Source organism: Triticum aestivum, chromosome 1D (genome assembly GCF_018294505.1).
Source record: "Triticum aestivum cultivar Chinese Spring chromosome 1D, IWGSC CS RefSeq v2.1, whole genome shotgun sequence".
Taxonomy (NCBI): domain Eukaryota; kingdom Viridiplantae; phylum Streptophyta; class Magnoliopsida; order Poales; family Poaceae; genus Triticum; species Triticum aestivum.
The window spans coordinates 299,970,209-299,985,410 of NC_057796.1; the positions used below are offsets into that span (position 1 = coordinate 299,970,209).

The 15,202-nt window shown below is 51.7% G+C and overlaps 1 protein-coding gene across 1 annotated transcript in view; it reads left to right on the plus strand.

Moving 5' to 3' along the window:
- Positions 1-15,202, plus strand: part of LOC123159040 (uncharacterized) — a 104,067-nt gene that overhangs the window by 88,777 nt on the left and 88 nt on the right. The window contains exons 7-9 of the mRNA XM_044576846.1: positions 13,108-13,650; positions 13,744-13,967; positions 14,500-15,112. Coding sequence (XP_044432781.1) covers positions 13,108-13,650; positions 13,744-13,967; positions 14,500-15,112 — 1,380 coding nt within the window. The remainder of the gene's footprint in view (positions 1-13,107; positions 13,651-13,743; positions 13,968-14,499; positions 15,113-15,202) is intronic.

Below are 15,202 nucleotides of genomic sequence, written 5' to 3' on the forward strand. Positions count from 1 at the left end.
CATCCCTAAAATGACATCCAGTCCTTTACTTTCCAACACGATGAGGTTCGCGTGGAATTGTAGTCCTTCGAACTCAATGACCACTCCTTGGCAGTAACCTTGAGCGATTTGCTTATTTCCGGGGGACTTGATGATCATAGATTTTTCCAAGGGAAGTATCGGAAAACCGTGTTGCGAAACAAAACTCTTCGAAACGAACGAATGGGAAGCTCCAGAATCAAACAAAACCGTGGCAGGTACTGTGTTGACAGGGAACGTACCGAGCACGATGTCTGGGGCACTCTGCGCTTCTTCCCTGGTCACATGGTTCAGGTGACCCTTCCTGTGGTTGTTGCTGGGGTTGAAGTTGTTGCGCTTGGGGGCTGGATTGTTTCCACCATTGTTCGGCTTGGGTGCCGAGTCTCTTGGCTTCGGGCACTGTTTAGCATAATGCCCTTGTTGACCACAAGCATAGCAGGTGACCCCTGGACGGTATGTGAACTCCTTGTCCCTGGCATGAAATTGTCCGACGGGCCTTGGCTCAGTAGTCGTGGATCTCCTTGTGTCTGTCCTTGGGACCTCAGTCTTGCCTCGGTTGCTGCGGGCAAGAGTCGTCTTGTCCCTCTTCCGCTTACGGATATCTTCTAGACTACGGCGCTCATTCTCCAAGGTGATGGCCTTGTCTACCAGCGTCTTAAAATCCGGAAAGGTGTGCACGATCAGTTGGCATCTTAACGCTGGTGCCAGGCCGTCCAGGAATTTTTCCATCTTCTTGTTTTCTGTCATGTGCTCGTCGTAGGCATAACGAGACAGTTGGGTGAATTGACCATTGTACTCTGTTACTGACATGCCTCTCTGCTTCAGGTCATCAAACTCTCTCTTCTTGATCTTTAGGATGCTCCTGGGGATGTGTGCCCCACGGAAGCCTTCCTTGAACTCTTCCCAGGTGATGTTGTGTTCGCTGGGATGCATGTGTAGGAAGTTTTCCCACCATGCTGCGGCTGCTCCAGTAAGGTAGTGCGGTGCATAAAGCACCTTCTCATGATCTGAGCACTGAGCAATAATCAGTTTCCTTTCAATCTCACGAAGCCAATCATCGGCTTCCAGCGGTCTGTCGGTGTGAGCAAAAGTTGAGGGGCGAGTCTTCTGTAACTCAGATAGCTTGGAATGGGGTTGATAGGTTTCACGATGGTTTCCCATATTTATGACATGATTCATCATCTCTTGGTGTTGTTGCTGGCTTTGCTCGAAGAGACGGCATACTTGAGACAGTGCTGCTTCGCTGTCTGGTTGGCTGGACTGACCCTGAGTGAAATTGTTGCTGGTCTGTGTCCCGTAAGCCTCTTCTGGCTGATTGGGCATGGAGCGAGTCCACGGGCGAGACATTTTTCCAGTCTGGGGTATTATTTGCAAAACCCATGAGAAAACTGTGTAGCACAAGAAAAAGCTTGCCAAGGCGATAATTAACGAGGCTCAAGGTTTTCAAAGAAACACAAAAGATTCTTCACGGAGAAGAAGTGCTTAACATAAAACTCACATGCGAAAAGCAAACACATGATACAGCACTCAGGATGCGCGTACATATCCTGACATGTTATTTAAAAACTAGCGTACTACTCCGGAAGGCAGCAAACACACCAATACAAACTAGCGCACAGACAAAACAACACATCATACAAGCAGGCATAACACGCGCCTACTCGGTGCTCTCAGTCGGAGATGGTGAAGATCTCCTTCCCCTTGCCGACGGCAAGGCTCAGCGGTCCAGGAGAATCAACCTCCACCTCCTCTCTAGCTGGCTCCTGGCGCGTGACGCTGCGCTGCGGTGATGGTGCGGGGGCGACTGGTGGTACAGCGCGTGCGGCAGGCGGTGCGGCTCTGACTGGAGTAGGAGCGATGACTCGGTCGAATTCCTCAGTGGTAGGCAGACGGCGAGCAGTGGCCAAAACGGCCGGTGCATACGAGGCTGAAGACGAGACGAATGTCAGAGGCGGCGCCGTGTGGAGAAGCTCCTTCCTGCTGGCAGGACCGCCCCGGACTAAGTCCATGCGGGCAGCCACAAGATCATCTACGAGGTTGTCGAAAGACTCCTCCAGAGCCTTGAGATACTCCACAACCATCTCGATGGCTTCATCTCGTTCTCCCCGATGGCAGGCGAACGCATAGTGGCTGGTGTAAGGCACATGGCATGGGAGGTAGCGGTAGCGACGAGTCTTCATCGTAGGAAGGATGTCCCGAAGGCGAGCTATCGCCTCGCGGGCAGCCATCTGCATGGCATGCCTCTCCGTAGGCATGGCCCTTCCCGTAAAACGGAAGTGACGAGCAGCAGAACGTCCTCCCTTGAATTGCACCACGGCTTGGTGCATAGACACGTCGTCACTGAGCTTGTGCTGATAGAGCGTGAACTCCGGGCGAGCTGCTGGCCCGATCGCGAGCTTGGTGATGGAGACGAGGAGCTTGACAAACCCCTCGGGCACGTTGGTGAACACTCGATTCTCACAGCTGCTGCCAGCCATCTACAAAAGTAGGCAAAAATTCTGAGTAGTCATGTCATAAATTTATGATGACCAACAGAAAATAGCTACAATTGCAAAATGCTGAAAAAGCACGAAACCGATTAGCGATCGCACCTAGTGGCTTCCTACAGTCAGCCTGGCTCTGATACCAAGCTTGTAACGACCGGTTTTTCAATAAAATAATTATTGAGAGACCAATCCCTTTTACGGACCAGCGAGGAAGAATTCCTTCTCACTGGTAGACAATATCTTGGTCACAGAAGAAAATACCAGGAGTACTAAATATAATACAAGGTTGAGCAGAGACTGCCCAACAATTTATTACATGCGCGCCGCTAAAACAAAACGGCGGATGGGGTGGCAACTACTAACTCACGATAATAACGGTGGTGGAAATATCACCGCGAAGCGAGTGATATGATTCCAGAAGACTACAGCTCTTCGAGCGTCGGAGTGAGGCTCGAGAAGACTTATTGCGGGTGGCGGAAGCGTATACAATACAAGTGACCAATATCCGGGATCGCGCAGGACTGACTGGGACTCCTCTAGGCATCGGACGCGCTATCAAACTCTTCATCCAAGAGATCGCCTTCGTCAACATCTGGCCAAATCAACAAGCCAGGTGAGTACTATGAAAGTACTCGCAAGACAGTTCGGACATAAGATATAACAAATGTAAACATGAAGCATATGAACAAGTTAACTGGTGCGATTAGACATAACGGTAATAAATACTGGGTGCCAAGCGAGGGTCTGAATGACGCCTCGAGCGGAAACTGCAGAATAGTAGTACTGGTGCCAAACGAGTGTCTGAAAGACTCCTCGAGCGGAAAATGCGGAATATTAATGCGGGTGCCAAACGAGTGTCTGAAAGACTCCTCGAGCGGAAAATGCGGAACAATAATGCCACAGTCGGGCGTCGGGGCGACACCACATAAAGGGCTTTTAACAGAAAATAATAGACAGTACATGCCGCAGTCGGACGTCTGAGCGACATCACATAAAGGGCTTATATTTAAAGTAAGAAACAAGTACACGCCACAGTCGGACGTCTGCGCGACGTCACATAAAGGGCTTATATCACAACTCATTAATACAATAGTTTGGGAACATAAATTATCACAGGCATGAGACAAATATAAAGTTAGTCCATCCACAGGAATAACAATAAATCTGGATTTACCACTTGAGCTTGTTCACCGGGGCAAGTTTTGTCACACAGATAGATATGGATATAATTCTTACACTGCTTGATCATGGGTACGATGATTTGGAAAGAATTGACTCTGCAGAGTTTGTACTTAACCACAGCCAACGGATTTCAGTAGTCACGGGGACTAGTTCCGTCTACGGTGTTTTGGAAGAAACACGTCTAACCAGTACACACCCAATTCAACCATCCGAAGCCAGGGATCACCCTCGGCAACTTTCAAGAAAAACCTTGAGACGGGGAGGCTACAACCTCGCGTAGCATGGGATCAAATTTCTATACGCGCGCTATAAGGGGGTGCCCCCCCTCTCGGTCCCAACCGGAAACACCCATGCCCCCTGACCGAATGACTGGCTTTAATCCTGGGCCAAGGTACCATCATCCCGGCCTCTCTGTTTGGTGTGTACACGGAAAGAGGTTACCAACTTACTAAACCGCATCCTGGCAATGAGACATGTGGTAGCACGGAAAGGGGAAAGAACGGTAACGTGGCTCCAACCACGTTAACGTCGGAGAAAGTCGGATGTCGCAAGGCTGGCATGCTACAACAGTACCACCTTGCTGCCATTCATGTCACCACATGATTTGGCCATCTCTCATCAGAGATCATCGCAACTTTGGAACATGCGGAAAAGGATCGATAACATGGCTCCAACCATGTTAACGTCGAAGAGAGTCGGATGACGCAAGGCTGGTATGCTACAACAGTACCACCTTGCTGCCCTTCATGTCACCACATGATTAGGCCACCTCTCATCAGAGGTCATCGCAACTCTGGAACAACCGGGTCGTTGCCTTACGAGCAACGAGGTATTTACCGACACTCATATGCCACGCACAAACTCTCACGTGAACATGTAAAACATCTGTCATATCAAATGTTCAAAACATGCTTGCCTGGTTCGGAGAAGTCGGAGTCTAGCTCGGCGAAGTTCGCGGCTCCGTCACCTCTCCCGGAACCTACGGCAATCACGAAACGGGTACTAACGTGAAAACCAACACATGCACAGAAACTTTTCCAAATATTTTTCAAATAAATCCCATAAAAAACTAGACAAAATTTGAAGATTGTCAGAAAAAGAATCACTCAAAAATACCTTTTTATTAAAAAGTTATAAAGGTTTCTGTCCAGGGACTTATCTGTAATGAAACAGAAAAGTTCCAGGGTTTTAACTGAGAAAACAGAAAACGCTTCGGCTGGGAATGCGCAAGCGCAAAGGAGAAGACGTATTTTGCCCGAAGGCGCCAACAGAAAACGGTTCGCGAATAAAAGAACAGAGGCTGACATGCGGGGTCCACATGTCAGGTTTGAAAAGCTCGCCGGCGCCCGAAGACTGCGGTGGACGCCGGCGTCGAACCACGGCGAGTTAGGAGAAACGGAGGGTACCAAGAGCTTCAGCGTCTTCTTCCGCGTCGGTGGGTGGTGGACTCGTCCAACGGGGAGCACCACGTCGACGGCGACACTATCTCCGGCGGACGGCGGCTCGGGTGAGGATGGGGAACTCCGGTGGAGGGCTGCAAGCTTCAAATTGAGGCGCGGGTCAGAACGAGGGATGCAAGGTGAAGCTACTGGCAAGAGAATGGAGGCGGAGGAGCACACACGGGGGCGAATCGGGCTGGATCCCGTGGCGGGTCGCGGCGGCCGGAGTCGAGGAAGGAGACCTCCTCGGGGCTCTTCCAGTGGCTAGGCGTGCTCTAGGGGGAGTGCAGTGCTGGTGGGTGCTCGAGTTGAAGCTCGGGGCCTCTATTTATAGGCAGATCGACGGGGTGGCCGTGAACGGAGAATCTCCGGCGAGCGATTACGGCGGAGCAGTGGATTGGCAGGGGGTTTGAGCGGCCGGGCAGCATCAGTGGAGGTTACTGGACTCGTTTTGCAGCTAAACGGGGTCGGTCTTGGCGTAATGGCGTCGGTCCACGGTGAGGTGACCGCACGGGCTCAACGGCGGCAGAGAGCGCGCTCCGCGCCCTGCGGTTCACGACGAGAGCGGCAGCGCGTTCGGGGAGTGGAAGGCCACGCGGCGAGCTCCGGTGGTTTGGGCGGCGCTGGGTGGCGTCGTCGGCGCCGTGTCTCCCGCTGGCGTCCGCAAAGCCGCCGCCGGCGTCGGTCACGGGGCGGCGCACCTTCTGCTGCTCGTCGCCGACGCCCGCAAGGCGCCAGGCGTTCGTGCGGTGCAGGAACAAGGGGGAGGGGACGAGCAGCAAGGCGACGCGGTGGCACTGGCGAGATCGACGTCCTCCTCTGAAGAAAACGACAGCAGCCACTGACTGAATCTCTGAACTTTCTGAACTTTGACAAAGACAGTGCACTGCAGGTGTTCGACAGAAGGTTTTTGCTATGAGATGAATTTTTCTGGAGCTGTAACTTGGTGAGATGACCACTCAATGCACCCAGAGGCTGCCTGATTTTACTTGGAATTTTTGGAGAAGGTTTGGAATGAATTTCACCAAATTTGGCAAATCTGGTCCAAACTTGCAGCAAGTGTAGTTTGAAAATTTTGAACTGAAGACCAGTGGATCTTCATGGTTCTAGGTTGAGGGTACAAAGGACTAGGGAGGAGAGTTGGTTTGGGGGCAAAAATCAAAACAGAAAATGGAGTTCCTTTGTAAATCCCCAAGTAGTAGGATAGAAGACAGAAATTTGTTTGAATAAGATTCAAATGAAAATGATCACAAGAGGAGGTCCAACTTGCTGGATTTGATGCAGGACATGATCCAAAGGTGAGGGAGGAGTTAGGATAGAGGATTTGCACTAAGGCCATGGCAAGAAGGAATTGTTGAAAGTGGCAAAGGACTTTCCCAAAAGCCATAGTGCATTTCCAAAAAGATTTTTTTTAAAAGTTGTTTTCCCCAAAAGAAGAACATTTGGTCTTGAGTCCAAATGAAAAACAAGAACCTCCAAGACCAAAGACTGATCTTGGGTGAATCCAAATAAAAATTTTGTCATAAAGAAAAATTATATGAGAGGGGGAGTTCTCTTGAAGAAAAATTTAAATCACTCCCCTCAAGTCATATAAAATCTTTTTGAAAAATCCAAATAAAAACTTGGGTGTCACATCTTGGTGATGAACTCCTGAGTGGTGGGCACTCCTTGCCCTGTGCTCTCCTGAGGGACACGTGCCGTGAAGCACGCCTCCAAGTGGTGCCCAAACGCCTCCCTCGTGAGGTTGGCAAGGTCTGAGGCCCTCCAGAAGAGAGCCCCCGAGCCCTGTCCGAGGAGGGCGCCGGGCGCACCTTCCTATGCGATGGAGGGACGCGCCCCTGGGACGGACGCTGATCCTGATGAGGCTCCTGCCGCGTCGCCATCCTCCTGAGGTCCTGTGCGGCGCAGCTTCTTCTTCTTGGGGATGGCCTCCGGAGGGCCCTCACTTCTGCTGTCGGGGTCGTCGATTGCTGCAGCTTGGAAGGCGCGCTCAAGGGAGCACACTGCATCTCTCTCTTCACACGGGACCGTGATGATTCCTCCGCTTCCTGGCATCTTGAGGATGTTGTAGCCGTGGTGGGTGACTGCCATGAACTTGGCCAGGGCCGGATACCCGAGGATGGCGTTGTACGGCAGGCGGATGTGCGCGACGTCGAAGTCGATGAGCTCGTTGCGGTAGTTCTTGCGTTCTCCGAAGGTGACAGGCAGGCGGACTTGCCCTATCGGTGTGGTGGAACCGTCGGTCACTCCTGAGAAAGGTTTGGTAGGCTGGAGCTGCTCGTATGGCACTTGGAGGTTGTCGAACGTGTCGACGGACAGGACGTTGAGCCCTGCCCCACCGTCGATGAGGGTCTTGGTAACCTGCACATTGCTGATGACTGGGGAACATAACATCGGGAGGGCGCCGGCGGTCGCCGTGCACTTGAGCTGATCTGCCGAGTGGAAAGTGATGGCGCATTGGGACCACCTGAGCGGGCGCGTGTCTTCGAGCTTGGGGAGCACCGCGTTCACCTCGCGAGCAAACTGTTTGAAGATGCGCTGAGAGGCTGGGGCCTGGGCGCCGCCCAAGATGCATGCGATTGTGCGCGGCTCCTGGAAGCCCCCAGCCCCCTCGTCCTGATGGTGGTCGTCGTTCCTTCTTGGTGGCGGCAGCGGGGGAAGACCGATGTTGCCTTGGGGGCGATCCTCACGAGGCTGGTCCCTCCAGGCCCCCTCGCAAGGATGGTCCTGCCAGCGGTCCTCACGAGGCCTGTCGCGCCACTCCTGGCACAGGCCACGGTCGTCCCAGCGTCCGCCTCCATGTCCTCCTCCACGGTCGTAGCCCCGGTCGCTGCGCTCGGGGCGTCGACCGAAGCGTCCTTCTCGTATGGCTCTGAGCTCTTGACAGTCGCTGGTGTTGTGGGTGTTCAGGTTGTGGAAGGCGCAGAATGGTCGGCTGTTCTTGGATGACTCGGGCTGATCTCTGCCCCGCTTGGTGTCGGGCTCCGCTGCTAGCACTGCTGCTTCCTTGCGCTTCACGTCCTTGGCCTTGGCTTTCTTCTCCTCTTTGCCCGCAGCTAGCAGCTCGAGGAGGGAGAGGCGCCCCTCCTCAGCTCTTGCGCACTTGGTCGCCAGGTTGAATAGCTCCTGAGATGTGCAGAGCTCCTCATGGATGGCGAGCTCTTCCTTCATCTTGACGTCGCGGACGCCGTCAGAGAACGCGGAGATGATGGCCTCGTCCGTGACCTTGGGGATCTTGAGGCGGGTGTTGTTGAAGCGCTGGATGTACTTTTGGAGGGTCTCTCCTGGTTGTTGCTTGATGCGGCGCAGGTCACCCGCGGCCGGAGAGCGGTCGTGAGTGCCCTGGAAGTTGGCGACGAAGCGGTCGCGCATCTCGTCCCAGGAGGAGATCAAGTCGTGCTGTAGGTTCAGGAGCTAGGAGCAGGCTCCATCCTTGAGAGCCATGGAAAACCAGTACGCCATGACTTTCTCATCGTTGTTGGCTGCTTTGATGCTCAGCTCATAGAGCTGCAGGAACTCCACGGGGTCGGCGGTGCCGTCGTAGCGAGGAGGCAGATCCGGCTTGAACTTGCCTGGCCAGGCGACGCTGCGCAGCTCGGGGGTGAAGGCACGGCAGCCGGTCATGGTTGCCGGGGCCCGCTTCGGAGGCGGAACTTGGTCTTGGCGAGGTCCGCGCGACGCCGCTGCGGGCGGCGCGCGGTCTTGACGAGGCGGCGCGAGAAGCGCGGGCGCAGCTTCTCGCGACCGAGGGATTTCCTGGCAGCTTCTCTCTTCGCGCGCGGGCACCGGGTGTGGCGGATCACGCCGTGGGGCCACGCGCCTGGGTGCCAAGGCACCGTCTTGGGGCAGAGGTGGTGGAGGCGCGCCATGAGCCTCATCGCCCATGGCTGGCTGAGGGTGAGGTAGAGAGAGGGACGGCGCCGGGGAGCCCCCTGCGGCGCGGACGAGCTCGGCGACGCGGTCGAGCCACTCCTCGTAGAGGTCGTCGACGGGGCGGTAGCGCAGGAGTTCGTTTGCGGCGAGGAGTGCAGCCCGCGCCTCCATGGGAGCGCGGCATGCGTGAGATGAAGAACCGGACGGGGTCAGCGATGGAGTGGCGGTGCGGCCGTCCTGCCACACCGAAGGGTGCAGCGAGGACGCCTGCTGCTCGTTCCCCACCGGGCCGGTGGCAGCGTTGGCGGCGGGAGACGGAGAACGACGAGGTGGTCCACCGACGAGAGCCGTCTGAGCAACGCGGGCGGTGAGGGCAGCCCGACGCTCAGCTCGAGCACGGCGAGTGTCCGCCATGGTGACGACGGAGCGACCAACTGATGGAAGGGAAGCTCTGGCGCACCCCTACCTGGCGTGCCAAATGTCGGATGTGGGGTTCTGGCAAACCCTTAAGGTTCGAACACTGGGGTGCACGCGAAGTCTTTCCCTCCTACCGATCTACGCCCTAGCTCGCTAAGATCTTGCGGACGAACTCGACGAACTCACAACGCAAAGAGACACGGGATTTATACTGGTTCGGGCCACCGTTGTGGTGTAATACCCTACTCCAGTGTGGTGGTGGTGGATTGCCTCTTGGGCTGATGAAGAATAGTACAAGGGAAAGAACAGCCTCCTGAGGTTGAGGTGTTCGTGTGCTTGGTGTCTTGGCGGGTGAGAGCTAGGTGAACTGCTCGATGCCCCTACCGTGGTGGCTAGCTCTACTTATATAGGCCCTGGTCCTCTTCCCAAATATTGAGCGGGAAGGGAGCCAACAACGGCGGGCAAATTTGAAGGGGGGCAGCTAGTACAAGCTATCCTGACAAAAGTGGTCTTCGCCTGCGAAAGGTTCTGGTGGTAACGTCGTCTTGGGCTCCACGATGACCTTCGTCTTGCCGTCCTCCTGGTCTTGGTCTCGTTGCACCGATATAGCAACCTTTGCCTGATGCCTCGGTACTCCTCGCCTGCGCTGGCCTCCTTAGCACCAAAGAGGAAACAAGGACGTTGCGCGCGCTAGCGCCCGCCTGGCGCCCGCCTGGTGTCGATCGTCATGGCTCACGTCACGAGAGCCTCGCGAGGTTCGCCCCGCCTTGATATCTCCGCTCCTCGCGAGCCTGCCTGACTAGGCCACTCCTGAGGAGGTCTTGCGTCGTCTGCCTCGCGAGGCTTGGCCCCTCGCGAGGGTCTTGGATGCCTTGTTGATGAAGATGGGCCGTACGGCCTGCTGACTTAGCCACGCCGTGGGCCGCAGGCAGGCAAGTGTGGGGACCCCCGTTCCCAGAACGCCGACAGCTAGAGTTGTGCCAAGCTTCTGGGTTGGCTTGGTGTGAGTAGCTGGTAATGAAGCATGCGTAGGAATCACTATAAATAGGGAGAGAAAGGAGGAATTTGGCATAGGGAGGGAGGAAAAATAATTGCCACTTGTATTTAACGTCAGTTGCCATCTATCATTGTCCTTAGTTGCCACCATGTTATCTTATTGCTTGCCATCCTATTTTATTGTCTGTTGCCATCGCTTCAAAATGATAGCTGGCATCCAGAATTCAGAAAAGAGAATGAATGTGCATGTCCTACTTGCCATGAGGTGTTGGTTGCCTACGCAAGAAATGTGATAAGATTGTCGTGTTATCTTCTACGTGCAAACAGCAAGAATGTTTTTTGCGGATTGTTGATGCGTTCTTGTTCATGCAGTGACTGAAACACAGTGGCAGAAAAGAAAGCAGAAGAATGAATCACGAAGATGGCACTGATCCTTGGCTTTCTCAAAGGCCGGAAACGCCACCTTGGGATGCAGCAGAGTACAATCAACTCATTTCTTCAGGGCCATTGCTGCCACTACTAGAGCACTACGCGGGCATTGGTACGATGCATGATAAACAAAGAAGAAACAGTTGCCATGTTCGTGATGATGAAGATGTCATTCTACTTATGTCCTACAATCTAATTTTTAGCAGGTTCTTATGACCAAACCACAATCAGGGGGCAGCATGGCAAGTTTAGTCACAGGGCGCTAACGCTGACAAATGTACGGGCAACCAACTTCAGCTAGCTAATGTGGCAAATCAAGGTAACGCATACGAAAAAGAAACTTACTGTTGTGGACATGAAATTAAACTTGCAAGGATGGCAAAAGACTCACGAGTTATGTCGGAAATGTAGGACCTTCATGCAGCACGTGGCATCAGGCGGCAACCATGTACCTGCCATCAACATCGTACACAGGTGAGTGCATGAGGTGAAGTTGTGGACAGTGAGTTAGGAGAAAGGAACATATCTGACAGCTGCAGTTGCCATGCCTGGACAACTGCAGTTGCCATGCCTGGACAACTGCTGTTGCCATATATAATCAAATGTGACTGCAATGTCTAAACAACCGTGGATGACAAGTGTGAACAAATCTGTGTGTCATGGTTGGACCACTACATGTGCCATGTTGAACAAACTACAGTTGCCATGCAATGACCAACTGCTACCATGATCGCAGGTTGTTACGGTGGAACCACATCGGCAAACGTCTCATGGCAAGCTTCACAGTTGCAGGAAAGCGCTATTGCAGATAGAGCACATCAAATTGGAATGATAGACCACACAAGATCGGCACATGCGGCACAACAAGGTAAAAAATGTGAACCAGAAAGCAGTACTGCATTTGCTTTTGTGGGAATAGCATGTGAGGAAAAGTAGATTTGTAACGGTGGTGGTGGAAAAAACAAACAAAAAATGCTACCAAGTGGTCGTGTGCAAAGAGTCGTATATTGTCTTCGGGATTTGCCAATTTCTATAAGAGTGTGTGCAACATTCATGATTGTTCACATTTGCCTATTGAGCTCAGGCCTAGAGTACAAGTTTTGATGCTAGAATATACTGGTTGCCATGTGTTGGCAACAATAGTTGCCATGTATGTTGGACTGTAGCTGCCATGGCTATATAATACAAGTTCTGATGCTAAAAGACGTTGTTGCCATGTATTGGCAACAGTAGTTGCCATGTTGTTGGATTGTAGCTGCCATTATTGGAGAATTACAGTTGCCATGCATGGCCATATGCAGATTCATGGCTTGCTGTGTGAATGATGTCATGCAAAATCACATGCAGTTGCTGTACTCCGTTACGATAAACATGCCATTCAAGCAAAATCTTACGCTCGTACCTGATTTTTTATTGCAGGACCTTCAACTACAATTAACAGTGGCGCGGGTACATCTATTGCGGGGAGCTCTGAGCGCACGGAAGATGCGTTCCACCAGCCAACCAACACTCATGCCACAAACAATGCCGAGTCAGTGTCGGAAATGGCAATCATTCCAGCAATGCCGACAAGCACACCTTTGCACACCAGCACAAGCAACACTCAAGCAGATGAAACAGCCGCCGATACTGAAGTGAATGATGAAACTGATGACGAAGCACAAGGGGATGAAGATGGTGGGCAATCAAAAATCATAGTACCTCAGCCACCGTATCTTGGGCAGAGATTTGATTCGTTTGAAGATGCAAAGGAATTCTACCAAACATATGCAAAGTTCCATGGGTTTGCGGTCAACACCGAATACCATAGGAAAATTAAAAAAACTAATGAGTACAGCAGAGGTGAGATGAGGTGCTACAAGGCACAAAGAAATAAGAAGGGCAAAGGTGATGCGCCTGTCGTTCCGGAATGAAAGAGAGGTATCATTGTCAAGACAGAATGCCCTGGTCGGTGTAAGCTGAACGTAGATGGAGCACAGTGGGTAGTCACTGAATATTTTGACGAGCACAACCATGAGCTAATAAAGAAGTTTGACCTGGTAAAATTTCTGACCGCCAACAGAGGATTCACACCCCTCGAGAAGAAATTCATAAAGCTGCTACATGATTGTAACGTCGGTCCATCAAGAATGGTCCAGATACTCTCCCTCATCCACAGCAAAAATGGGACTCTGAGTAGCATGCCCTACATACCAGCAGACGTCACAAACCTAAAGGCAAAGTACCGTAGAGAAAGCAAGTTGGCTGACATAGAAGCCACGATAGCCTACTTCGATGAGAAAGCGAAAGAAGATCCAGATTTCTTCTACAGGATAAGATTGGACGATGAGGACCGTGTAAGGAACATGTATTGGGTGGATGGTGCTGCAACAAGAGCCTACAAACATTTCCGAGACTGCATTTCATTCGACGCGACATATCTCACTAATATGTACAAGATGCCATGCGCTCCATTCATAGGAATAAATAACCACAATCACTCATTGCAGTTCAGATGCGGGCTCGTTCGGAACGAAGACACATATGGGTACACTTGGCTGTTCAAGACCTTCTTGGAGTGCATGGGTGGACTTGCTCCGATGAGCATAATAACAGACCAGGATTTTAGCATGCGTGCAGGCATAGAGGTCTTTCCGTTGCCAGTGCACAGGCACTGCAGGTGGCACATTATAAAGAAGGCTGAGGAGACGCTAGGACCGTTCTTTGCTGACCGTCCAGAGCTGCACAAGGCATTTGAGCTGTGCATGGACCACAGCTTGACGGTGGAGGAGTTTGAAAGGAGCTGGATGGCTATGATTGAAACATATCAAGTCCAAGACCACGAGACGCTTGCTAGCTTGTGGGAAAAGCGAATGTACTGGGTGCCGGCCTACTTCATGCAGTGCTTCTTCCCGTTTCTGCAGACTACACAGCACAACGAGGGGTTCAATGCTGTTTTGAAGCGGTACGTGAGCCCTGGCAACTCATTGCTACAGTTTGCCAAGCAGTGCACCGCTTTGCAACAAAAAATACTGGGATCCGAGCTACAGCAAGAAGCAAACACCGCGCTCAAGCAGCCAAAATTGCTAACGTATTTACCAATGGAGAGGCAGATGAGCAAGATATACACCAACAAGATTTTTAACAAGTAAGTCAGTTGTGTTACAATCTTATTTGCACAATCATGAAGGTAGTAGGTGCCATGTAGAATGCAATGCAGTTGAAAAGCTTATTTGAAAATGGGTTTTTTTTTTGAAAAGTAGCCATTGAGTACAGAGTAACCATGATATGTAGTTGCCATGTTTAATGAACTACAGTTTGCCATGTTTAATGAACTACAGTTGCCATGTTTACTCAACTGCAGTTGCCATGTTTGCTCAACTGCAGTTGCCATGTTTGATGAACTACAGTTGCCATGTTTAATGAACTGTACTTCCATTGGCCATGATGGTATGGAATGCAAATGCCAAATGAAGTTGTTATGTAGTTGCCATGTTTAATGAATTGCAGTTGCCATGTTTAATGAACTGCAGTTGCCATGTTTACTCAACTGCAGTTGCCATGTTCAATGAACTATAGTTGCCATGTTTGAACGAACTGTAATTCCATTGGCCACAACAACAAAAGGTGCTACAAAAAACTTCACACAAGAGTTTAACAAAACCACACAAAACTTGTAGATTCCAGGAAGAAATAAAGCGTGCCACCATGTACACGGCTTTCCAGGTGGACGAACATATGTTCAAGGTGTGTTCTATCCTGGGCATGTCGGATTCAGAACCTGAAGACCCGGACAAGGGAAGGAACTACTTTGTGAAGGCATCGATAAGCGAAGGCGAATACTACTGCCAATGCTGCAAATTCGAACGGGACGGCATTGTGTGCTGTCACATACTAAAAGTAATGGACATGAACGCGGTGACACGAATGCCCCGCCATTTCATAAGGCGGCAATGGACTTGGGACGCTGACGATGCATTGGCGCCGCAAACATCAAATGCAGTTTTGGCTGTGCATGACGAGAGACCAGAGTCAACCATGGAAGCCGTGAGGCACATTGTGTTGACAAAGAACTATGCTGAACTAATTGATGAAGCGTGCAAGAGTGATGAGACAGCGAGGGTCGCAAAAAAACACAGGAAGGCCCTCAAAAGAGAGCTTGATGAGATCAAGAAGAGGAAAGCTGAGGAAGCCTTACACAGGTTCCCCTGCACATCAAGTGTGCCTTCATCCACGGGGCCATCATCTGAAAACTCGGAGGTAGGATCTGGAACAGCAAGCACAGAAACCCAGGTTAGGAATCCGCCCCGTTCCATCACAAAAGGGCGTCCAAAAGAGATAAGATACAAATCGGGATTGGAGATTCAAGCAAAACACAAGAAA